The 22,841-nt window shown below is 75.3% G+C and overlaps 4 protein-coding genes across 4 annotated transcripts; all 4 read left to right on the top strand.

Moving 5' to 3' along the window:
* Nucleotides 1-252: 252 nt before the first annotated feature.
* On the top strand, nt 253-1,450 carry NFKBIL1 (NFKB inhibitor like 1). The gene is made up of 3 exons (XM_067316888.1): nt 253-314; nt 417-581; nt 820-1,450. Exons 1-3 carry the CDS (start codon nt 269-271, stop codon nt 1,404-1,406), a joined length of 798 nt encoding a protein of 265 aa, XP_067172989.1. The 5' UTR covers nt 253-268; the 3' UTR covers nt 1,407-1,450.
* A 1,231-nt stretch (nt 1,451-2,681) lies between these two features.
* Nucleotides 2,682-4,403, top strand: LOC136995863 (tumor necrosis factor-like). Its single transcript, XM_067316883.1, has 4 exons — nt 2,682-2,897; nt 3,133-3,166; nt 3,423-3,482; nt 3,901-4,403. Exons 1-4 carry the CDS (start codon nt 2,682-2,684, stop codon nt 4,401-4,403), a joined length of 813 nt encoding a protein of 270 aa, XP_067172984.1.
* Nucleotides 4,404-9,453: 5,050 nt separating this feature from the next.
* Nucleotides 9,454-19,234, top strand: PRRC2A (proline rich coiled-coil 2A). Its single transcript, XM_067316882.1, has 18 exons — nt 9,454-9,573; nt 10,516-10,686; nt 10,754-10,931; nt 10,999-11,098; nt 11,180-11,252; nt 11,619-11,762; nt 11,851-12,005; nt 12,089-12,168; nt 12,252-12,391; nt 12,467-12,557; nt 12,650-12,842; nt 12,942-13,178; nt 13,506-13,643; nt 13,927-14,287; nt 15,160-15,373; nt 15,457-17,577; nt 18,674-18,972; nt 19,065-19,234. The coding sequence occupies exons 2-18, from the start codon at nt 10,575-10,577 to the stop codon at nt 19,232-19,234; spliced, it is 4,806 nt and encodes a 1,601-aa protein (XP_067172983.1). The 5' UTR covers nt 9,454-9,573; nt 10,516-10,574.
* A 111-nt stretch (nt 19,235-19,345) lies between these two features.
* On the top strand, nt 19,346-22,824 carry LOC136995861 (protein PRRC2A-like). The gene is made up of 9 exons (XM_067316881.1): nt 19,346-19,423; nt 19,512-19,591; nt 19,684-19,890; nt 19,979-20,257; nt 20,373-20,558; nt 20,945-21,024; nt 21,570-21,756; nt 22,297-22,362; nt 22,447-22,824. Exons 2-9 carry the CDS (start codon nt 19,577-19,579, stop codon nt 22,822-22,824), a joined length of 1,398 nt encoding a protein of 465 aa, XP_067172982.1. The 5' UTR covers nt 19,346-19,423; nt 19,512-19,576.
* Nucleotides 22,825-22,841: the final 17 nt, after the last annotated feature.

The following is a 22,841-nucleotide window of genomic DNA, read 5'->3' as shown; positions in this document are numbered from 1 at the left end:
CGATCCCTGTTCGTCCCGTTCACCCCAGTGATCCCCATTGCTCCCCACTGATCCCCCTTCACCCCGGAGGCCCGCTCAGGGTCCCCTCGTTCACCTCACTGCCCCTCTGGTCCCCCTTCGCCCCCGTTGACACCCTTCCCCTCCCCGCGCGGTTCCCTCCGAGCCACCAGGCGGCGCTGCCCTGCGCCCTCCCCGCCAGTGACGCCACTTCCGCCCTTCCCTGTCGCCACTTCCGCTCCCTCCGGGGCCGCTTCCGCCCGGGGCCTCCATGGGCTCCCGCCGGCGGCGCCGGGCCCCCGGCGAGGGGCACCGCGGTGAGCCTCTTCCCCCCCCCGGGGGCTCAGACCTCCGGCCCTGCTGCCCCTCCCCCCCCCGGGGGCCCAGGCGTCCGGGTGACCTTTCCCCTTTGTCCCCAGGAGAGCAGGAGCCCCCCGCGCCCCCGCGGCGCCGCTGCCCGGAGCCGGAGGTGCCCCGCGGCTGCCCCCAGCCCCCCCCGGAGCCCCCCAGCCCGGACGGCGGCTGGCACCAGCGGCTGCTCCAGGAGTGGGAGGACGAGTGTGGCGAGCCCCAGTGCTACCGAGGTACGGCTGCCCCACGGCTGCCCCGTGGCAGCCCCACGGTGGGCCCACACGCTGCCCCACACGCTGCCCCGTGGCAGCCCCACACCCTCCCTCGGCCATGAGGCCTCCGTCTCCGTTCTCATGGCCCCAGGGAGACCCCCTTGCCTGCAGCGGGGCTGCCGGGGGGTGCTGCCTGCCCCACAGAGCCCCACTCCCCGCACCGTGGGGCCGGCTCAGCCCTCCGCTCTCTCCCGTGCAGAAGACTTCGCCGTGCCGGAGCCAGAGCCCTATGACGCCTGGGCCGACCGCATCGCGGAGGAGCACCGCCGCAAGCAGAGCCGCCGGGGCGGCCTCGACGCTGCCGGGGGCGCCCCGAAACCACCGCGCGGCCCCTTGCCCCGGCACCGCGCGACCGAATCCCAGCTCTATTGGCAGCGCCAGCGTGAGAAGGAGGAGCAGGTGCGGCGAGCCCAGGCCCAGCGCGCCAGGGGGGCCCCCAAACCCAGTGCCCGGGAGCCCCCCGAACCTGGCACCCGGGAGCCCCTTGATGCCCAGGAGCCCCCCGAACCCAGCACGTTGCTCCGCTACGACGACATCCCCTGGCCCTGCACAGGTGGGGGGCCCGAGGCCATGGCAGCGGCGGCGCTGGCAGCCGCCCCGGCCCCCCCCACCGGCGCCCCCGGGCCCTACCGGCGCCTGCTGCGGCAGCAACGGGCCCGCTGGCACCCCGACCGCTTCGCCCAGCACTGGGGCGGCCGCCTGCACCCCCGGGACCGCCAGCGGGTCCTGGCCACCGTCACCGCCCTCTCGCAGGCCCTCAACCGCCGGGCCGACGCCGCCAAGTGACACGCGGGGCAATAAACGGGGTGTCTGTCCCCCCCTCGGCACCCGCGGTGGCTTCTCTGGTGATTCGTGTGCAGGCTGGATGCGCTGTGGGGTGCCGAGATTGGAGGCGCGGGGGGCCGCGGGCCGGGTTTCAGGGCGGAGGCGCCAGTTTCGGCGGGGGAGAGGCGCTGGAGCTGACGAAAGCTCCTGGCGCGGCTTTGCCTGAACCCGGGCCGTTGTGCACCGAAACGAGGGCGCCGACTTCTCCTTTCTCTGGCAGGTTTCCTCCCGCCGCGGCCCCCCCGTCCCCGCAGGCCACATCCGGCCCCGGGGCTTTTTCTGCCACGGCCCCGACTGCTGGCAAACGGCGCCGGGGGCAGACGAGCCGCCCCCGGGGTAGTTAACGGTTGTCAATAAATAACGAGGCTGTGGGGGGTGCGTCATGGTTCAGCGGGTAATTAGTGGTTGGCAACTTCGTTAGCTTGTGTCCCCCTCGGGGTGCTGCAGCCTTGAGGAGCTGGGAGAACCATAGAGTTGGCAGTAGGGTGGAGAGAATAACTCAGGGAGGACTGGGGGGGGGGGCGAGGGTCTCCAGAGGACCATAGAGTTGGCTGTAGAATGGGCAGAGCAGCCTTGATGAGACCATGGAGATGGGCGTAGGGAGGACAGAGGGTCCTGGGAGAACCACGGAGTTGGGAGGGGGAGGGGCAGGATGCCTGGGTCCCCAGGGAGAGGGGCAGGGCCTGCCCGGACGCCTGGGCTCCCCCGGCCCGTCTGGCAGCTCCCCTGGGCCAGGGAGATTTGCATTGGCGCGGGCCCAGGCGTCCGGGCAGCAGCGAGCGACGTGCAGCGGCGCCCTGCGCAGCACGCACACATGTGCTGTCCCTCCGCACAGCACCCCCAGCCCCTTGTACACGCGTGTGCGCTGTCCCCGCACACAGCACCCCCGGCCCCTTGCACACGTGCGTGCTGGCCCCTTGCACGAAGCCGACGGTGCCGGGCCGGAACGCGGTTTTCCCCCTCCCCTCGCATGGGATCGGGGGGATCTGGCAAACCGCCCTGTGCAGGGGGCTGTGTCGCGCGGCGGGGGCACGCGCGACTGCAGGGATGTGCACACACGCGCACGCGCACATGCACACGCGTGGCCTGGCGTGTGTCCGCGGGGGGGCTCAGCGCGGGGTGCGGGGCGGCGCGGCGGCGCGTGTCGGGGCGGGAAGGGGAAGTGGGGAAAGCCCAAGCGTGGGCAGAGGAGCCATAAAGGCACCGTGCGCGCCGGGCCGGCAGCACCGTGCAGCCATGGCCGGGGCCGGCAGCGCCGCGCAGAGCCGCCCCCCCCGCGACGCCCCGGCCCCCTGCGACGCCGACGCCGACGCCGACGCCACGGCCCGGCCGCGGCCCCCTGCGAGGTGCTGCCGGGGCCCCGCCGCCGCCGCCGCCGCCACGATGCTGCTGCTGCTGCTGCTGCCGCTCGGTGCCGCCGCCCTGCTGCGACTGCGGGCGCCGCCGGCGCAGGTACGGCCACGACGTCCACGCGTCCAGGCGTCCATCTGTCCATCCGTGTTTCTATCTGTCTGTCCAGCCGTGCGTCTATCTGTCCTTCCCACCATCTGTCCATCCGTCCGTCTGTCTCCATCTGTCTCTCTGTGCTTCATCCATCCCTCCCTTGCTCCATCCACCTGCTGCCCCGTGTCCGTCCGTGTCCGTCCGTGTCCGGACGTCTCTGACCTTCTCTCCCTTCCTTCCCCAGGACCCCACAGACATGCCGGTCCCGGCAGCGCTCGGTGAGTGTGTCCCCATGTCCCCCCGCGTCCCCTTACATCCCCCCATGTCCCGTCCCCGCGTTCCCCGGCGTTGCAGCAGCCCCTGGGGCTCCGCGACACGGCAGCTTTCGGGGCTGTTGCAGAACCCCCCCCGCCCCGGCCAGGGGCACCGTCCCCCGTCCCCACTTTACCCCCGTCCCTGGTTCCCCCCGTCGCCTCGGTGCCCCCCTGTCCCCCCTGCTGTCCCCAGACTGACCTGTCCCCGCTGTCCCTGCAGCCGCGGAGCCGCTGGCCATGGAGCTGCAGCGCGGGGACAAGCCGGCAGCGCACGTTGTGGGTGAGTGGGGACGGGGACGGGGACGGGGGGGACATGGGGGGGTCCGGGGGGGTCTGGGGGGGGATGAGAAGATGGAGGAGACCAGGGGGACGGGGGGGACGGGGGGGGGATGTGGGGGGACATGGAAGGACCCGGGGGGACACAGGGGGATCTGGAGGGACCTGGGGGGACCTGGGGGGACACAAAGGGACATGGACAGGGAAGGACCTGGGGGGACACGGAGGGATCTGGAGGGATCTGGAGGGACCTGGGGGGACACAGAGGGATCTGGAGGGATCTGGAGGGACCTGGGGGGACACAGAGGGATCTGGAGGGACCTGGAGGGACCTGGGGGGACACGGAGGGACACGGAAGGACGCGGCGGGTGCGGGGGCGGCGGGGGGCCCGGCGCTGAGCCCGTCCCCCGCCGTCCCCGCAGCCTCGTCGTCGTCGCCGGGGGGGCTGGTGTGGGACGACCGCGTGGCCCCCTCGCTGGTGCGCAACGGCGTGCGGCTGCACGGCAACAAGCTGGTGGTGCCGCGGGACGGGCTCTACTTCGTCTACGCCGCCGCCGCCTTCCAGGGCGCCCGCTGCCCGCCGCGGGCCGCCGCCGCCCGGCCCCTGCGCCTCTCCGTCTCCCGCTTCTCCGAGGAGTACCCGCGCGACGTGCCGCTGCTCACCGCCGTCCGCTCCGTCTGCCCCGGCGGCGGCCCCGGGGGGCGGCGGCGGCGGCGGCGCCGCGGGGGGGACGACGGCGGCGGCGCCGGGGGGGACGACGACGACGACGACGGCGGGCGGCAGCTCTGGTTCGAGTCGCTCTACCAAGGCGCCGTCTTCCAGCTGCGCCGCGGCGACCAGCTGGCCGCCACCACCACGGCCGAGCGCTTCCTCGACCTGCACGGCGGCGGCCAGGCCTACTTCGGCGTCGTCGGCGTCGACTGAGCGCGGCCGCGGCGGGGGCCGGGGGGACGGATGGGCAGGGCGCGGGCACAGGCGGGGACGTGGGGACGAGGGAGACACGGGAACAGGCAGGACACGGGGACAGGTAAGGACGTGGGGATGGGGGGACATGGAGACATGCAAGGACGTAGGGACACGGGGACAACAGAGACGTGGGGACCAGCAGGACAGGGGGACAGAAGAACATGGGAACAGGTAAGGACATAGGGATGGAAGGACATGATGACAGGACATGGGGACAGAGGAACATGAGCACAGATAAGGACTTGGGGACAGAAGAGACGTAGGGATGGAGGGAACGTGCAGACACGCAAGGACATAGGTACGGGGAGACATGAGCACAGTAAGGACTTGGGGGACACACAAGGACGTAGATGGGGGACATAGGGACAGACAAGGACAAGGGGAACATGTAGGGACACAGGGATGGGGGGACACGAGGACAGGCAGGACATGGGGCCATGGGGACCAGCAGGGACACGGGGATGGGGGGGACACGCGGTGGCCCCGGGGAGGGGACCCCTCGGCACCGCGGCTGTTGCGCCCCGTTTGTTATTGCTGTTATTAACCGTGATCATCGCTGCCGGGGGGGGGGGGGGGGACGTGTCCACAGCGCTTCTATTTATTCACGTATTTATGTATTTATGCAGCCGCCCTCCCTGGGGGCTCGGCTATACCGTGTATAGCCCCCCGCCCGGACGCCTGGGCCCCCTCAGCGGCGGCGTCTGAGCTCGCCCAGGTCGCAGGGCCGAGGCGCCCCCGTTTCGCACTTGTTTTACGTTAAAATGTGGCGGGTTTGCGGGCGGCTCCCGCGGGGCCATTTCGGGGGCAAATGCGTCTATTTTTTGTAGTTTTATTTATTTACCGCCTGCGGTTATTTATTGCGCGGACGCGTCCGGGGAGCGACGGACGGGGCAGGCACGGGTGAGGCTGCCTCCGTGGAAAATAAATGCTGGAGTTGTTTTGGAAGTGGCTTGTCGTCTCCTTTGGGGGTGGGGGGGGCCCGGGGGGGGCCCGGACGCCTGGGTCCCCTGAGGGCGGGGGGTGCCCGGACGCCTGGGTCCCCTGACAGCGGCACGGGGGCGCCCGGACGCCTGGGTCCCCACCCTGCCACGTTACCCACTGGCCCCGGGAAGTGGCCCCACACGCAGGGGCGGGTTGTGAGTTTGGGAGACTTTGGGCAATTTGGGGTTTTCTGCTACTTCTCCGTTTCCCTTCCTCGGCCCAGCAGTGTTTTCCCAGAAGACCGGGGGTGAATCCTTGGTATTCTGCGGCAGGGCTGAGCCCCGGCCGCCTGGGTCCGCGCTGTCGGGCCGGGAGCGGGGGCTGCTGGGCCCGGACGCCTGGGTCCCTTCTCTGGCCCCTGGAGGGCTGTGGGAGGGGCGGGGGGGCAGGAAGGGGCCCGGACGCCTGGGCCCTGTGTCATTTCTTCCCCACTCCGGGCTATTTTTGGCCCTGGCGGCGAGGCCCGACTTCCCCTTGGGAGCTGCGGCAGCTGGGAACCCCCCGGGCTGGGCTGGAGCTGGGATCCCTCCGGCTGCCCACGACCCCACTGCCCCGGCCCTGATCCCACCCGGATCCTGCACATTTCCTTGCCCAAATCCTCCCAGTTATCTTGTCCGAATATTGCTCAAGTCCAGCCTAATTCTCTGCCCCAGTCCAGCCCCAATGCAGCCTGAATCTTGCCCGTTTCCTGGTCCTGATTCGGCCCTGATCCCGCCCAGATCCTGCCCACTTCCCTGCCTAATTCCTGCCCGTTTTCCTGTCCAAATCCTGCCCATTTCCTTATCTGAATATTACCCAAATCCTGCCAGCTTTCCTGTCCGAACACTGTTCAAGTCCTGCCTATTTCTCTGCCCCGGTCCAGCCCTAATCCTACCTGTTTCCTAGCCCTGATTCTGCCCCAGTCCTGCCTGAATCCTGCCCATTTCCAGGCTCTGATTTAGCCTGAATCCTGCCCCTTTCCGAGCCCTGATTCTGCCCCAGTCCTGCCTGAATCCTGCCCATTTCCAGGCTCTGATTTAGCCTGAATCCTGCCCGTTTCCGAGCCCTGATTCTGCCCCAATCCTGCCCAGCCCCAGCCCGGCCCAGTTCTCCCCGCTGTGTTTTCCCCAGCTTCCGCCCGAAACCAAAACCCAGCGGTGAGGTAACGGCCGCCCCCAGGGAAGCGCCAGGCTGCGGGATGGGGCTGCCCCACGAGGAGCCCAGGCGTCTGGGTCCCCCCCGCCTCTGTGCCGCCAGCGCCACTGGCGCCGCCACCAGCGAGCGGGCCCAGGCGTCCGGGCTCCCAGAACCCCTTGTTCCAACCCTTGGGTGCCGCAGCTCCGAGGGACCCAGGCGTTCGGGTGCAGGAGCCCCCGGCTCCAACCTGATCGGTCCCTGCCCCGGGGAGGGGACCCAGGCGTCCAGGCACCCCGCGCCACTGCTGTCCCCCACGGGGAGGAAGGGCCCAGGCGTCCGGGGGCCCCATGCCGCCACCACTCATAGGCTCCACTGCCATCCCCGTGTGGGGAGGAACCCAGGCGTCCGGGCCCCGAATCTGGGTCAGGCCGTGGGCGGTGCTGGGAAGGGGCAGGATGTGACCCCTCAGGGAGCGGTGCCATGACGCAGCGGGCACGGCCGCGTCACGGGGCCTCCACCCGCCTGAACGCCTCGGCCCCCGGCCCCTCGATCCTGCGGTTGCCTCCTGGATGCGGCTGCCGGGAAGGGCCCGGACGCCTGGGTCCCTTCCCCGGGGTGGTGGTGCCCGGGAAGGGCCCGGATGCCTGGGTCCCTTCCCCGGGGTGATGGTGCCTGAGAGGGGCCCGGACGCCTGGGTCCCTTCCCCGGGGTTGTGGCGCCTGGGATGGGCCCGGTCGCCTGGGTCCCTTCCCCGGGGTGATGGTGCCTGAGAGGGGCCCGGACGCCTGGGTCCCTTCCCCGGAGTGATGGTGCCCGGGATGGGCCTGGACGCCTGGGTCCCTTCCCCGGGGTTGTGGCGCCTGGGATGGGCCTGGTCGCCTGGGTCCCTTCCCCGGGGCAGTGGTTAAAGCGAGTGGCTCAGTGACCCCGGACGCCTGGGTCCCCTCCCAGGTGCAGGCAGCACTAACGAAGGTGCCTCGATGCCTGGGTCCTCCCCAGCTCAGCGACACTAACGAGGGCTCCCAGATGCCTGGCTCCCCCCCGGTTTGGTGGCACTAACGAGGGCCCCCAGATGCCCGGGTCCCCCCCCGGTTTGGTGGCACTAACGAGGGCCCCCAGATGCCTGGGTCCCCCCCGGTTTGGCAGGGCTAACGAGGGCACCCGGACGCCTGGGCTCGCGGTGGCGGCGGTGGCCTCCCACATCCGGCGCTACCTGGAAGGGCCCCGTTTCGCTCCTGGTACCTGGGGAGGTTTCGCCTCCGGCTCCCGGGTTGAGTCGCCCGGGGAGGGGGGGGGGTTTCCCGAGCCCCAGAAATGACTCTCCGGGGGGAATCCCGGGCCAGGCGAAGGGACCCAGGCGTCCGGGGGCCCCCGCCCCTCCTCTGCCCCCCCCCCAGGGACCCAGGCATCCGGGGGCCCCTGCTCTGCCCCCCCCCCCCCAGGAGCAGCAGTGACACCAGGTTGCAGCAGGTAGAGCAAATTTTGCGGGGGAACCTCTGCCCCTGCCAGTCCCCCCAGCTCCCCCCCAGTCCTCCTGGTTCCCCCAAGTCCCCCCCATTTCCCCCACTCTCCCCACTTACCGCCATTTTCCCCCATTTCCATGAATTTCTCCCATTTGCCCCGTTTTTTTCCCAGTTCTCCCAGTGCCCCCAGTTCCCCTCATTTCCCCCAGTTCCCCCCAGTCCCTCCCAGTTCCCCCAGTTCCCCCATTTACCTCAATTTCCACCCATTTTCCTACATTTCTCCCATTTCCCCTCAGTTCCTCCTGCTTCTCCCAGTCCCTCCCAGGCCCCCAGCTCCCCCCATTTCCCCCTGTCCCCCCCAGTCCTTCCAGTCCTGGGGCAATGCTGGGGCGATGCTGCCCCCCCATGGGCGCGGGGGGCACTGCGGGTCCCGGGGGGGGTTGGGGGGGTGGTTGCCATGGAGATGGGGGCCGGTTGCTAGGGGAGACCTGCGGTCGCTGCAGAGCCGGTGGCGGTTGCTGGGCCGAGGGGCCGGGTTGCCATGGCGACCTAGGGTGGGGCCACAGCCCGGCAGCCATGTTGGGGGGCTGGTTGCCATGGTGAGGGGAGGGGACTGTGGTTGCCATGGCGACAGCAGGGTAGGCTGCAGCCTGTGACCCCCCCGGGGCCCCCCAGGACCCCCCCAGGGACCCCCGAGACCCCCCCAGGCCCTCTCTGGGCTCACAGCCCTCCGCCCAGGAACCCTTGGGGACCAAGGCCAATCTGGAGCCCCCGAGATGGGTGTTTTGGGGACAGGAGACTCTGATTGGTTGGGAGGAGGGTGAACCCCCCCACACACACCACACCCGGGTGGGATGGTCCATCGTGGTGGAGGGGGGGGAAGAGAGATCTGGGGAGTGACATCACTCAGTGGGCAGGGACAAGGCGTGGAAGAGCCAATTACGGCTGGGGGATGGTTCATCGTGTGTGGGGAGGCGCCATTACGGGGAGGATGGTCCATGGGGGCCGCCATTACAGGGAGGGAACGATCTAGGGGGCCGCCATTACGCGGCGCGGAGGACGGGTGGTTCCATCGCCGCGGGGGGGGTCGGACTGTTCCATGCCACCGGAAGCGGGAGGGCCGAGACGCCCCGTTGCGGCTGACGGAGGGGAGGGAGGAGGAGCCTATCTGCGGGCGGGGTGTGACCAGGCCGCTGCCGGCCGCGGCCATTTCTCCCCCCCCCGTGGCGGAGCAGTTACCCCCCACTTTGTCCCACGATGGTCGCGCCCGCGAGGGGGCGGGCCCAAGCTGCGGCGACGGCCAATGGGCGCGGGCGGCGGCGAGGCCCCGCCCAGGTGCGGGCGAGGTGGCGCGCGCGGCGCGCATGCGCGCAGGGGCCGGGCGGCCGTTGGCGGGGGCGAGCGCGCCGCCTGCAGGGAGGAGGGGGGAGGGGGCCGGGCCCGCGCGAGCAGCCGGGGCGGGGAGGGGGGGGGGACGCCGGAATCCGCCTCCATCCTCCGCCCGCCGCCCCCATCCGCGCCCGCCGCGCCCGGATCCGGCGAGAGCGGAGCCCGCCCGAGCCGGAGAGGTCGGTATGGGCCGCGGGGAGGCGGGCGGGAGGCGGGCAGCGCCCCGCCGGTGCCGGCCGCCGCGCCGCGCCGCCATCGCGGCGCCGGCCGTTGGGAGCGCTCGGCCCCGCCGCCATCTTGCGACCGGCCGCGGCCTCTCCCCCCCCCCCCGCCGCCATTGCCCCCCCCATCCCCACGGCGAGGGGGCGCTGGGGGGCCCGTCCCAGTGCCCCCCCCGCCCCAGGCCCGCAGGGCGGGAGGGGGCCGCTGTGGCGGCGCGGACCCTCCGCCGGCCCCCCCGGGCCCGGCGCGGCGCCTCCGTCCCCGCAGCGCCGGGTCTCCCCCCCGCGGGTCCCGTCGTGGGGCGTGGGCGGCCCCGGGGTTCCCCCCCCCCCTGTGCCGGGGCCCCTCTCCCCGCAGATAACGGGGGCTCTCTGCGGCCGGGACCCTCCCCCCCCCGCCCCGGGGACCTTCCCCTGGGGGCTGCGCCCCCCCCCCAGCCCCACGGCTGAGCCCGGGGGGCAGCCCGGACGCCTGGGTCCTGCGGAGGGTCGGAGCAGGGGCAAGGGGAGCCCGGACGCCTGGGTCCTTCGGGAGATCGGAGCAAGGGGAATAGGGAGCCGGGACGCCTGGGCCCGCTGAGGGGAGCCCGGACGCCTGGGCCCTGGGGGAGCCGGGGCACCTGGGCCCGCTGAGGGGAGCCCGGACGCCTGGGCCCTTTGCAGGGGGGATTGTGCCCCTCTAAGGGATCAGGGTCGGGGGGGGCGTTGGACCCCTCTAAGGGTTCAGGGCAGGGGGAGCCGGGGCACCCGGGCCCGCTGAGGGGAGCCCGGACGCCTGGGCCCTTGGGGGAGGAGCCGCGCGCGGCTGCGGAGGGCAGGTCGCCGGGGGAGGGCAGGGCGCCGGGACCCCCGCGCCCCGCGGTGCCGCCGCCCCGGGCCCACGCGCGCCCTCGCCCGCAGAGAGAGGCCCTTCCGCGCGGAGCCGGAGGAACCAGCGTGCTCAATGACCTTCCAGCGCGATGTCCGATCGCTCGGGGCAAGCAGCAAAGGGGAAGGATGGAAAAAAGTACTCGTCGCTCAACCTGTTTGACACGTACAAGGGGAAGTCGCTAGAGAGCCAGAAGCCCGCAGGTAGGGGGGGCGCGGGGGGGCGGCGGGGGGGCGGCCCGGCGCGGCCTCACCGCCCCCCTCCCCGCAGCCGCCCCCCGCCATGGCCTGCAGAGTCTCGGCAAAGTGGCCGTCGCCCGCCGCATGCCGCCGCCCGCCAACCTGCCGAGCCTGAAAGCCGAGAACAAAGGCAATGACCCCAACGTCTCGCTAGTCCCCAAAGACGGCACAGGATGGGCGAGCAAGCAGGAGCAGCCCGACCCAAAGAGGTGAGGGCGGGGGGCCGGGGGGGGCGCCGCCGGCCGGGCCCCGCCGACCCCCCCCGTGCCCCCGCAGTTCCGATGCCTCAGCAGCTCCGCCGCCGGAGTCGCCGTCGCAGCCGGCTTCGCAGACGCCTGCCTCCAGCCAAGCGAAGCGCCCCCCAGCAGCCCCCGAGGTGAGCGGGGGGCCGGGGGGGGGCCGGGGCCCCCGGCGGGCGGCCGCTCGCTCGCTCGCTCACCCCCCCTCTGCCCCCCAGAACCCCCCCACGGCGGCAAGCGGGGTAAAGTCCTGGGCGCAGGCCAGCGTTACCCATGGAGCGCACGGAGATGGTGAGGCCGGCCGGGCCGCGGGAGCGTTTTTGGGGTGCCGAGCCGGGGGGGCTGCGTCCCCGCTTTCAGGGGGTGCTGGCGGGGGGGGGGGCGTCCCTGTTTTCTGGGGGTGCCGGACTCGGAGCTGGGGCGATGTCCCCGCTTTCAGGGGGCGCCAGCGCGGGGCGACACGCTCGTTTTCTGCGGGTGCTGGCGCGGGGCGACGTCCCCATTTTTGGCGGGTGCCAAGCCGGGGCGACATCTCCGTTTCCCAGGGGCGGCGAGGCAGGAGCTGGGGCGACGTCCCTGCTTTGGGGGTGCTGTCGCGGGGTGACGTCCCCGCTCTGGGGGCCGCTGACAGCCCTCCCCCCTCGCCCCCCCCGGCAGGTGGAAAGGGATCAAGCCTACTGTCGCGATTCTCTCGCGAGGAATTTCCGACCCTGCAGGCGGCTGGCGACCAGGACAAGGCTGGCAAAGAACGGGACACTACCGATGCGTCGTCTGGGCCCGCACCAAGCCTCCGCCCCCAGAGTGAGCGGGGAGGGGTGGGGGGCGCGGGGGGCGTGGGGGCCCCGACCCCCCCCCCCCCGGCGCCCGCTCAGCCCCCTCTGCCCCGCAGGCGCTGCCAGCTGGCGGGACGGAGGCGGCCGAGGCGCTGACGGGGAGCCGCTGCCCGACGAGCACCCCGGGCCCCACGACGCCCGGGCTGGGGGGGGGCCGCAGCCCCCGGGGCCCCCCCAGTTCCCGCCTTACCGGGGCATGATGCCGCCCTTCGTGAGTAGGGGGCTGGGCGGGGGGGGCTGGGGGGGCCCCGCGGGCCGGGGCCGCCCCTGACGCGCCCCCCCCCCCCCCCGCAGATGTACCCCCCCTACCTGCCCTTCCCGCCCCCCTACGGGCCGCAGGGACCCTACCGCTATGCCGCGCCGGAGGCGCAGAGGTGAGCCGGGGACGCTGGGGCCCCCCCCCCCTTGCTGCCAGGGCCCCCCCCCGCGGTGCTGAGCGCCGCCCCCCCCCCGGCAGGTTCCCTCGGCTCTCAGGCCCCCGCGGCCCCCAGCACCCGCTGCGCGCCGCCGAGCCCATCAGCCGCCCGCCCGTGCTGAAGCAGGACGACCTCAAGGAGTTCGACGAGCTCGACCAGGAGAACGACGAGGGCTGGGCAGGTAACGGGGGGGGGGCCTGGGGGGGCTGGGGGGGGGGCCGTACCGCACCCCCCTCCGCTCACACCGCCCCCCCAGGCGCCCACGAGGAGGTGGATTACACGGAGAAGCTCAAGTTCAGCGATGAGGAGGACGGCAAAGACTCGGACGAGGAGGCGGCTGAGCAGGGGTGAGAGGCGGCGGGGAGCCGGGGGGCCCCCCCCCCACGGCGTAACGCCCCCCCCCCCCCCACGGCATAACGCCCCCCACTTGCCCCCCCAGGAAGGACGGCGAGGCGCCGGCCCCCGAGCGCCCCGCCGAGGGCAAGAGGAGCCCCAAGGAGGAGCAGCCGCCCGCCAAGGCCGCTGGCCCCGAGGGGGGCAAGGAGCCGCCGCCGCCGGCGCCCCCCCCGCGCCCCCCGCCGCCGCCGCCGCCCCCCAACCGCGGCAGCTGGGCGCAGCCCAACGAGTTCCCGGTGAGCGGGGCCGGGCCGGGGGGGCGCGGGGCGGGGGGGGGGGCGCGGGGCGGCGGCGGCGCTGACTGTCCCCCCCCCGTGTCCCCCCCCCGCCGGCAGCGGGCCCCCGAGGACGAGGACGAGGCGTGGCGGCAGCGGCGCAAGCAGTCGTCGTCGGAGATCTCGGCGGCGGTGGAGCGGGCGCGGCGGCGGCGCGAGGAGGAGGAGCGGCGCATGCAGGAGGAGCGCCGCGCCGCCTGCGCCGAGAAGCTCAAGCGCCTCGACGAGAAGTTCGGCGCCCCCGACCGGCGCCCCAAGGCCGAGCCCCCCCCCCGCGAGCCCCCCAAAGAGCCGCCGGCCCCGCCGCCGCCCCCCCCCGCCGCCCCCCCCGCCGCCGCCGCCGCCCCCCCCTGCCCAGGAGGCGCCGCCGGCCCCCGCCAACCTGCCGCCGCCCGCCGAGGAGCTGCGGGAGGCTGAGGAGCCCGGCCCCCCCGAGGGCAGCGCAGGTGAGGGGGGGGGCCGCCCCACGCCCGGGGGGGGCGTCCGGTGCCCCCCGCTCCGGCCGGCCCCTCGCGACGCCCCGCTCTCCCCGCAGCCGAGCCGCCGGCCGCCGAGGCCCCCGCAGAGCCGCCCCCTCCGGAGGAGCCACCGGCCCCCCCCGCCGCCGTGCCGGCCCCCCCTGCCGTTGCCGCCGCCGCCCCCAAAGGGGAGCCCAAGGGGGAGGCCGCCGCCCCCCCCCGGCAGCCCCCGCCGCCCGCCCAGGCCCTCTCCTACCCCAAGTACCAGAAGTCGCTGCCGCCTCGGTTCCAGCGGCAGCAGCAGGTACCGGGGCGCCGTGGGGCTGGGAGTGGCGGGGGGGGGGGGCTGGGAGGGGGGGTGATTGGGGCGCAGGCCGCGGGGCTGGGGGGGTTCCAAGGGGGGCTGGGGGGCGGGAATGGGGCTGGGGGGGATTTGGGGGGTGCAGGCCTGAGGGTGGCTCCCGTCTGGGGGCCTTGGGGCAGCCCCAGTTCGGGGGGGGGGTCTGTCGCCGTCCCCCCCACTCAGGGGGGCCCGAGCACCCCAAATGGGGGGCGACGGACCCCCCCTGACCCCCGCCGCCCCCCAGGAGCAGCTGCTGAAGCAGCAGCAGCAGTGGCAGCAGCAGCACGGGCAGCCCCCCGCAGCGGCGGCAGCGGCGGCCACGGTGGCGGCGGCCCCCCCGCCGGGCCCCCCCGCCCTGGGGGCCCTGGGGCCGGGCGCCGGGGTGCACCCGCCCGCCGGGGCCCCCCCCGCGGCCCCCCCGGCCCAGCCGCCGCCGCCGCCCGGCCCCCCCAAGGCCCTCTACGCCGGCTCCATGGGGCGCCCCCCGCCGCTGCCCCAGATGAACTTCGACCCGCGCTGGATGATGATCCCCCCCTACATGGACCCCCGCATGATGCAGGGGCGCCCCCCCGTCGACTTCTACCCCCCCGGCGTCCACCCCTCCGGTAAGCTGCCGTCCTGGGCCCTATAGCGCGGCTGGCAGGGCCCCTGCGTGCGACCCGGGCCCTATAGCCTGGTTATCGGGGCCCCCCTGTGCCCCCTGGGCCCTATAGTGCAGCTATTGGGGCCCCCACGTGTAATCCAGGCCCTATAGCGCGGCCGTTGGGGCCCCGACATGTGCTCTGGGCCCTATAGCGTGGTTTTTGGGGGTCCCCATATGTCTCTGGGGGTCTCCTAGCCCTATAGCACAGCCATTAAGGTCCTGTTATGTCCCCCGGGCCCCACAGCGTGGCCAGCGGGGCCCCTGTGTGTCCCTTGGCCCTATAGTGCAGCTATTGGGGGTTCCTCTGCGTCCCTTGGGCCCCACAGTGCAGCCATCGGGGCCTCCACGTGTAATCCGGGCCCTATAGCGTGGCCATTGGGGCCCCCATATGTGCTCTGAGCCCTGTAGCGTGGCTGCTGGGTCCCTATGTGTCTCTGTGGGTCCCCCAGCCCCATAGCACGGCCACTGAGGCCCCGTTATGTCCTGCGGGCCCTATGGCATGGCCATGAGGGCCCCCCCGTGTCCCCTGGGCCCTATAGCGTGGCCACGAGGGCCCCCCCGTGTCCCCTGGGCCCTATAGCGTGGCCATGAGGGCCCCCCCGTGTCCCCTGGGCCCTATAGCGTGGCCGTCAGGGCCCCTGCACGCCTCCGGGGGTACCCCAGGCCCCAGAGCGCAGCTGCTGGCGCCCTTGCGCGTTCTCAGGAGCCCTGAGCCCCCCCATAGCGCGGCCCCCGGGTTCCCCCCGCATTCCCGGGGCACCCCGGGGACCCCACAGCGCGGCCGCGGGGCGTCCGTGGGGCGCCGGCTCCCCCCCTGACGGCGCGGTGGCGCAGGGCTGCTGCCGCGGGAGCGCTCGGACAGCGGGGGCTCGGGCTCGGAGCCCTTCGAGCGGCACGCGGCGCCGCTGCTGCGGGAGCGCGGCACCCCCCCCGTGGAGGCCAAGCTGGGCTGGGGGGGCGACGTCTTCGCCGCCGCCGCCGCCGCCGAGCCCCGCGCGCTGCCCTCGCCGCTGCGCCCGCCCGACGACGACGACCCCAAGGGCCTCAGGTGAGCGCTGGGGGCGCCGGGACCCCCCCGCCCCGCCCGCCCGCCGCCCCCCGCCCTGCGCGCTGACCCCCCTCCGCCCGCAGGAGCGAGACGCCCCCCGTGCGCCTGCGCGACCCCGGCGCCCCGCCGGCCTACGTGACGCCCTACCCGGCCTTCGCCGAGAACGGCGCCCCGGCCCCGCTGCACCGCTTCGCCGGCGACGAGCCCCGCGCCGGCCCCCCCTGGCCCGCTGCCCTGGCGCTGCCCCCCGGCGCCCGCCCCGAGCCGCCCGCGCCCCGCGCGCCCCCCGCTGAGGAGCCCCCCAAAGCGGCGGCGGCGGCGACGGTGCCGCCCGAGCCCCCGGCGCCCCCCAAGGAGGAGGCGCCCGCCAAGGAGGAGGCGGCAGCGGGCGGCGGCGGCGGCGGCGGGGGGCGGCGGGGCGAGCGCCCGGCCCGGCAGCCCCACGACTTCCACAAGGCGCCGCGGCGCGAGGCCAAGACGGAGACGCGCTGGGGGCCGCGGCCCGGCGCCGCCCGGCGCCCCGAGGAGGCCGCCGAGAAGCCGCCGCCGCCGCCGCGCCGCGCCGGCCCCATCAAGAAGCCGCCGGCCAAGGAGGAGGCGGAGGAGCCGCCGCGGCCCAAGGGCAAGGAGGGCGCCGAGGGCGGCCGCCCCGAGCCCCCCGCCGCCGCCACCGCCCCCCGTGAGCCCCCCCGGGCGCCCCGCGAGCCCAAGGCCAAGGCGGCCGCCAACGGGGCGCCCCCCAAGGAGGCGCCGGGCCCCGGCTCGCCCGCGCGACGCCGCCGCGACTGCGTCTACGAGCGTGGCGGAGGCGGCGGCGGCGGCTATGTGGGCCGGGGCCGTGCGCGGGGCCGCGGCGAGTACTTCGCCCGGGGCCGGGGCTTCCGCGGCGCCTACGGGGGCCGGGGCCGCGGCGGGGGCCGGGGCCGCAGCCGCGAGTTCCGCAGCTACCGCGAGCCCTTCTACCGGCTGGAGGAGGCGCCGGGCAAGGCGGCGGCGGGCGGCGGCGGCGGCCCCCCGGCCGCGGGGCCCCCGGCCGCCCCCGGCTTCCGCGCCCGCACCGCCAGCGAGACGCGCAGCGAGGGCTCCGAGTACGAGGAGATCCCCAAGCGGCGCCGCCAGCGCGGCTCCGAGACGGGCAGCGAGACCCACGAGAGCGCCAGCGACGTGGCCCACTCCGACAAGGAGGCGGCGCCGGGGCCAGCGGCCCCCCCGGCGCCCGGCAAGGCCGAGCGGGGCCGCGGCGGCGGCGGCGGCGGTGCCCCCCCGGGGCTGCCCCGCTTCGCCGACAAGGTGCCGCCGCGCCTGGCCGAGCCCGGGGGCCGCGGCGGGCGCATCTTCACCCCCCGCGGCGTCCCCTCGCGCCGGGGCCGCGGCGGCGGCCGCCCCCCGCCCGGCAGCTGGAGCCCCCCGGCCAAGGCCGCCCCCGGGAGAAAGCCGGAGCCGGCGGCGCCGGAGCCACCCGACAAGGAGAAGGCGGCGGAGGAGGCGGGGGCCGCGCCGGGACCCCCCAGGCCCCCCACGGCAGCGGCGACGACGGCGGGACCCCCCGAGCGGGGCTTCGAGCGGCCGCCGCGGCGCCGGCGCCACGGGCGCTCGCAGCAGCAGGACAAGCCACCCCGCTTCCGGCGGCTGAAGCAGGAGCGGGAGAACGCGGCGCGGCTCAACGGGGAGCCGCCGCGGGGCCTGGCCGGGGGCCCCCCCTTCGCCCCCGCCGCCCTCCCGCCCCCCGAGGACCCCGCGGCGGCAGCGGCGGCGGCATCGGCGGCAGCGCGGGGCCGGGCGCCCGGCACCAAGTCGCCAGACCTCTCCAACCAGAACTCGGACCAGGCCAACGAGGAGTGGGAGACGGCCTCGGAGAGCAGCGACTTTGCCGAGCGCCGCGGCGGCGGTGAGAAGGACCCGGCGCCCGGCGGCCCCCCGGCCCAGGCCTTCCTCAAGGGCGGGGGCCCCGCGCCGCCCGGGGGGGCCCGGCCGCCCCCCGGCCCCGCCGACCTCAGCCTGGCGCAGCGCAAGGAGCTCTCCAAGCGCAGCTTCTCCAGCCAGCGCCCCGGCATGGAGCGGCAGCACCGCCGCGCCGGCCCCGGCTCCGGCACCGGCCCCGGCCCTGGCGGCGGTGGGGGGAGCGGCAAGGCCGGGGGGGGCCGCGGCGGGGCCGGTGGGAGCCGCGGCGACAAGCGCAGCTGGCCCTCGCCCAAGAACCGCAGGTGGGCGCCGGCGCGGGGCGGCGAGGGGGCTCCAGAGGGACTCGGGGGAGAGCAGGGGCTTTGGGGAGCTCCGGGGGGTGGGATGGGGGCTGTGGGGGGGCCTGGGGGATGAATAGGGGCTTTGGGGGGCTCCGGGAGGTGGGAAGGGGGCTGTGGGGGGGCCTGGGGGATGAATAGGGGCTGTGGGGGGCTCCGGAAGGTGGGAAGGGGGCTGTGGGGGGGCCGGGGGGATGAATAGGGGCTGTGGGGGGCTCCGGGAGGTGGGAAGGGGGCTGTGGGGGGGCCGGGGGGATGAATAGGGGCTGTGGGGGGCTCCGGGAGGGGGGAAGGGGGCTGTGGGGGGGCCTGGGGGATGAATAGGGGCTTTGGGGGGCTCCGGGAGGGGGGACGGGGGCTGTGGGGGGGCCTGGGGGATGAATAGGGGCTTTGGGGGGCTCCGGGAGATGGGAAGGGGGCTGTGGGGGGGCCTGGGGGATGAATAGGGGCTTTGGGGGGCTCCGGGGGGTGGGAAGGGGGCTGTGGGGGGGCCTGGGGGATGAATAGGGGCTTTGGGGGGGCTCCGGGAGGGGGGACAGGGGCTGTGGGGGGGCCTGGGGGATGAATAGGGGCTGTGGGGGGCTCCGGGAGGGGGGACAGGGGCTGTGGGGGGGCCGGGGGGATGAATGGGGGTTTTGGGGGGTGTCTGGAAGGGGCCTGAGAGGACAAGGGGGACTTTGGAGGGCCCTAAGTGGGGAATAGGGGACCTGGGTGCTCAGTGGGGGCTTGGAGGAGCGGTTGGGGCCTTTGGGGGGGGTGTTGGGGGGATGTGGAAGGGTCCTGGGAGGACAATGGGGGTTTTGGGGGGCCCCAAGGAGTGAATAGGGGCTTTGGGGGGACTTGGCGGGGATCTGGGGGGTTTGGGGTCTCCTGGGGGGCTCTGAGGGACAGATGAGGGTTTGGGGGGGGATTTGGCCGGGGGGTTCTGGGGGCTCAGGGGGGTCTGGGGGGGGGCGGATGGGGCCTTGGGGGAGGGTTTGGGGGCCGGGAGGCGGTGCGGGGGGTCCCGGGGGCTCGGCGGGGGTGCGGGGCAGCCCTGACCCCCCCCCCGGCCCCCCAGCCGTAACGCCGAGGACCACTCGCCGGGGCTGAGCCTGCCGCCGGCGCCCTCGGCCAGCGCCGTCTACCGCCTCGACCGCGTCATCCACAGCGACCCCGCCGGCATCCAGCAGGCGCTGGCCGAGCTGGGCGCCCGCCACGGCGCCGGCCCCCGGCCCAAGGGGGGGCCTGGCCCCACGGCTGCCCCGGGGCTGCCCCCCTTCCCGCCCGCCGCCCCCCCCGCCGCCGCCGCCGCCCCGGGGGGCTCCCTGCCGCTGGCGCCGCCCTTCGAGGCCCGGCCCCCGGCCGGCGTCGCCCCGGGTAAGCGACCCCCGCGGCCCCCTACGGCCGCCCCACGGCCGCCCCACGGCCCCCCCGCGGCCGCCCCTCATCTGCTGCCCCTCCCCCTGCAGCCCCCGACTCGCCCTTCCTGGAGAAGCCGGAGCCGCTGCGCCCCGGCAGCGCCGCCCTCCGCGACGTCCCCGTGGTCGGCGGCTTCCTGGCCAAGCGCCGGGAGCGGGAGCGGCCCCCCCGCAAGCCGGAGGTGAGGCGGTGGTCAGGGCACCTCGCTGCCCCACGCTAGGGGGGGGCCAGGGCCCCCCAGCGCCCCGCTGCCTCCCTCCTTTCTCCTTCCCTCGCTCCGCAGGACGCGCTGGGCTGCCCGGCTTCGGCGACAGCAAGCAGGAGGCGGCGGGCGGCTGTGGGGAGCCGCGGGGCCGGCCGGGCTCGGCCAAGGGGCTGGCCCCACACATCTGGAGCCGCCTGCAGAGCGGTAAGGCGCGGGGCGGCGCTGGGGGGGGGCCGCGGGGGGAGTCCCCGTCCCCCCCCCCCCCCGCTCACGGCCTGCCCTCCGCCCCCAGGCGCCGCCCGCAAGCCCTTCGGCCCCGGCGAGCCCTGGATCGAGCCGCTCGGCACCTTCGAGGACATGGGGGGCACCGAGGTGAGCGCGGGGCCTGGGGGGGGCTCAGGGCTCAGCCCCGCACCCGGGGGGGGGCCCAGCCCCGCTGACGCCCCCCCCCCTGCACCCCGCAGATGAGCCAGTCGGACAGCGGCGTGGACCTGAGCGGGGACTCGCAGGCCTCCTCGGCCTCCTGCAGCCAGCGCAGCTCCCCCGACGGGGGGCTCAAGGCCGTGGCCCCCCCGGGTGGGGGGCAGCCGGGGCCCCCCGCCCCCGAGGGGCCCCAGGAGCAGCGCCGCCGCCTGCCCCCCCGCGAGCCCCCCGCTCTCAAGGACAAGAAGGTACCGGGGGAGGGGGGGATTTGGGGTGACTTTGACAGGGTTTGGGGCCGGGGACCTCTCTCACCCCCCCATTCCCCCCCCCCCCCAGGTCTGCAGCCCCCCCGGCCGCCCCCCCCGGACCCCATCGGCACCGAGCGCTCGCAGCGAGCGGACAAGGCCAAAGCCCCCCCGAGGACCCCCCCGGCCCCTTCGAGAAGGTCCGGCCCGCCCGACGCCGGGGTTCCCGCCGCCGCCGCCGCCGCCGGGGGGGCAGCGGGGGGCCCGGATGCCTGGGCCCCGCCGGAGGGTGACGCCCGGCGCCGAGCAGCGGCGCGGGGAAAGAGCGACAAGGAGCAGCTGCCGCCTGCCGCCGCCGCCAGCCGAGGGGGTAAGAGAGGGCCGGGCGCGCGGGTCCTCTCAGGGAGCGCGGGGGGCGCCCGGACGCCTGGGTACCCCTTGGGGGGCGGCGGGGGCGCCGGGCTTCACTCCGCCTTGTCCCGCAGCTGGACGCCGGCTCGCGGGACTGGGAGCCGCTGACGTCCGGGGGCCCGGCCCAGCCCCACGGCGGCCCCGAGGCCCCCCCGGCGCGGCCGGCCGAGCCCAAGGGCCTGGCCCCCCCCGAGCCCCCGGGGCCCGGCCAGCGCCTCTACCCCGAGCTCTTCTACGGTGGGGCTGGTGCCGTGGGTCAGGTATGGGGCAGGGCCGCGGGGGGGGATCGGGCAGCTCTGGGGTGCTGCGGGGCAGGGAGGGGAGTTGGGAGCAGGTGCAGGGGGTGGTATGGGGTGCTGGGGGCACTTGGGGGGCCGGTGCAGGGTGCGGAGAGCACTGGGGGCACCATGGGGGCACCATGGGGTAAAGAGAGCGTGGTGGGGGCACTTATGGGGCAGGTATCAGGTGCTGGATCCAGAGTGGGGCGAGTACGGGGGGCGCAGGGGCGCTGTGGGGCCAGTGTGGGACGGTTGATGGCTTATGGGGTGGGTACAGGGTGCTGGGACACCTGTGGGGCAGCTGTGGGGTTGCGCAGGGTGGGTGTGGGGCGCTTGGGGGGCGCCGTGGGGCTGACGCCTCCCCGCAGGTCCCCAGCGGCCCCGTGGAATCGCAGCTGGGCACCAGCGGGAGCTTCCGGCCGGGGACGCCCTCGCTGAACCCCTACAGGTACTGGGGGGGGGGGGGCCCCACGGCGCCCCACGGCGCGGCCTGCCCTGCCCCACGGTGCCCCACGGCACAGCCCAGTGCCTCATGGCGCTGCTCTCCCTGCCCCAAATGCCCCCCCCCAGCTCTGCCTGCCCCCTACTGCTGCCCCCCCCCCCAGAGCTGCCTCTGCCCCCAGTGGGGCTGCCCCCTCCCTGTGGGGTGGGTGGGGGCTGAAGCACGTGTGGCGCAGGGCGGGGCCTGCGGCAGGGGGCGGGGCTAACGTGTCAGGGCGGGGCCCATGGTGAGGGCGGGGCTAACGTCACAGGGTGGGGCCCGTGTTGGCGGTAGGGGCGGGGCTTGTCAGTGGGAGGGGAGGGGCTAACCCATGCATGGGGCAGGGGCGGGGCTAATGTGTGTGGTGCAAGGCGGGGCTTGTGTTTGTGGCAGGGGTGGGGTTTGTGAGTGTTGGGGGCGGGGCTAACCCGTGTGTGGTGCGGGGCGGGGCTCGTGCGGCAGGGGCGGGGTTTGTCAGTGCTGGGGGCGGGGCTAACCCGTGCGTGGCGCAGGGCGGGGCCCGTGTTCGTGGCGGGGGCGGGGCTGCCGGCGGTGCCCCTCAAGGGCCCCTTCGTGGAGTTCCCGGCGGTGGCGGGGCCGGAGCTGGCCAAGCTGGGGGGCGCCGGGGGGCTGCTCTACCCCCCTGCCCCCCCCTTCGTCTACAGCCCCCCCTTCTGCCCTGACCCCCCCTTGCTCCAGGTGAGGGGCAGGGCTGGCAGTGGGGCTGTTTTCAGGGGTGGGGCTGGGGCTGTGGGAGGGGCTATGGGGTGGGTTGGGCAGGGGGCGGGACAAAGGGTGGGGCTGGGTCAGGGGTGAGGCTGGAGGAGCTGTGGGAGGGGCTATGGGGATGGTGGGTGGGGCTATAGGGCATGGGGGCGGGGGTGGAGCTTGGCAGTGGGGCCGGGAGGGGCTGTGGGTGGGGTTGGCTCAGGGGGAGGCGCTAGAGGAGTTGTGGGAGGAGCTATGAGGCAGGGGTGGAGCTTCATAAGGGCATGTGAGTAAAATGGGGTGGGGCTGTTTGTGGGAGGAGCTATGGTGTGGGATGCTCCACCCCAGGGGCGGGGCTTGGCAGGGAGCAGAGTAAAGACAGGGCTGCATCAGGGGAAGGGCTGTGGGAGGGGCTATGGGGCAGTGGGTGGGGCTAAGGGACATGGGGAGGGGTGGGGCTTGGCAGTGGGGCTGTGGGTGGGGCTGTGGAAGGCCCCGCCCCCTCATTGCCCCCCTCCCGCCCCCCCCAAGGTGCGGCAGGAGCTGACTCCACCCTCGGACTTCTACGGGCAGGGCGGGCAGAGCAGCTTCCAGCAGGTAGGCCCCGCCCCCGGGGTGGCCCCGCCCCCGCGGCGAGGCCCCGCCCCTAACGCCCCCCCCCCCCCTCACCCCCCAATACAGATGCTGCTGCCGGTGGTGGAGTCGCCGGTGGCGCCGGTGGTGAACTTCGGGGGGCCGCCGGGGCCGCCTGCCCCCCCGCTGCCCCTGCTGCCCCTCGGCCGCCTGGTGGCCCCCCCCGGCCGCCCCTTCGGGCCCCCCGGCCCCCCGGGGGGGCGCCCCGAGGCCCGCGGGGGGGGCCGGGGCCGCCCCGCCGAGGCCCCCCCTGGTGCCCCCCCGCCCCCTCGCGGGCCCCTGCCCCGGGCTGCCGCCCCCCCGCCGCCGCCGCCTCCGGGGCCCCGCCGCCCCCCCGGCGCCTGGGGGGCACCGCCACCCCCCCGGGGGCTGCCGCCCGCCCTGGAGCCCCCCCCGGGGGGGCGCCCCCCCCCACGCCCCCAGTGACCCCCATGGGGGCTGGG

This window comes from Apteryx mantelli, unplaced genomic scaffold, assembly GCF_036417845.1.
Source record: "Apteryx mantelli isolate bAptMan1 unplaced genomic scaffold, bAptMan1.hap1 HAP1_SCAFFOLD_163, whole genome shotgun sequence".
Lineage (NCBI taxonomy): Eukaryota > Metazoa > Chordata > Aves > Apterygiformes > Apterygidae > Apteryx > Apteryx mantelli.
This window is presented reverse-complemented; position numbering and strand designations above follow the sequence as displayed.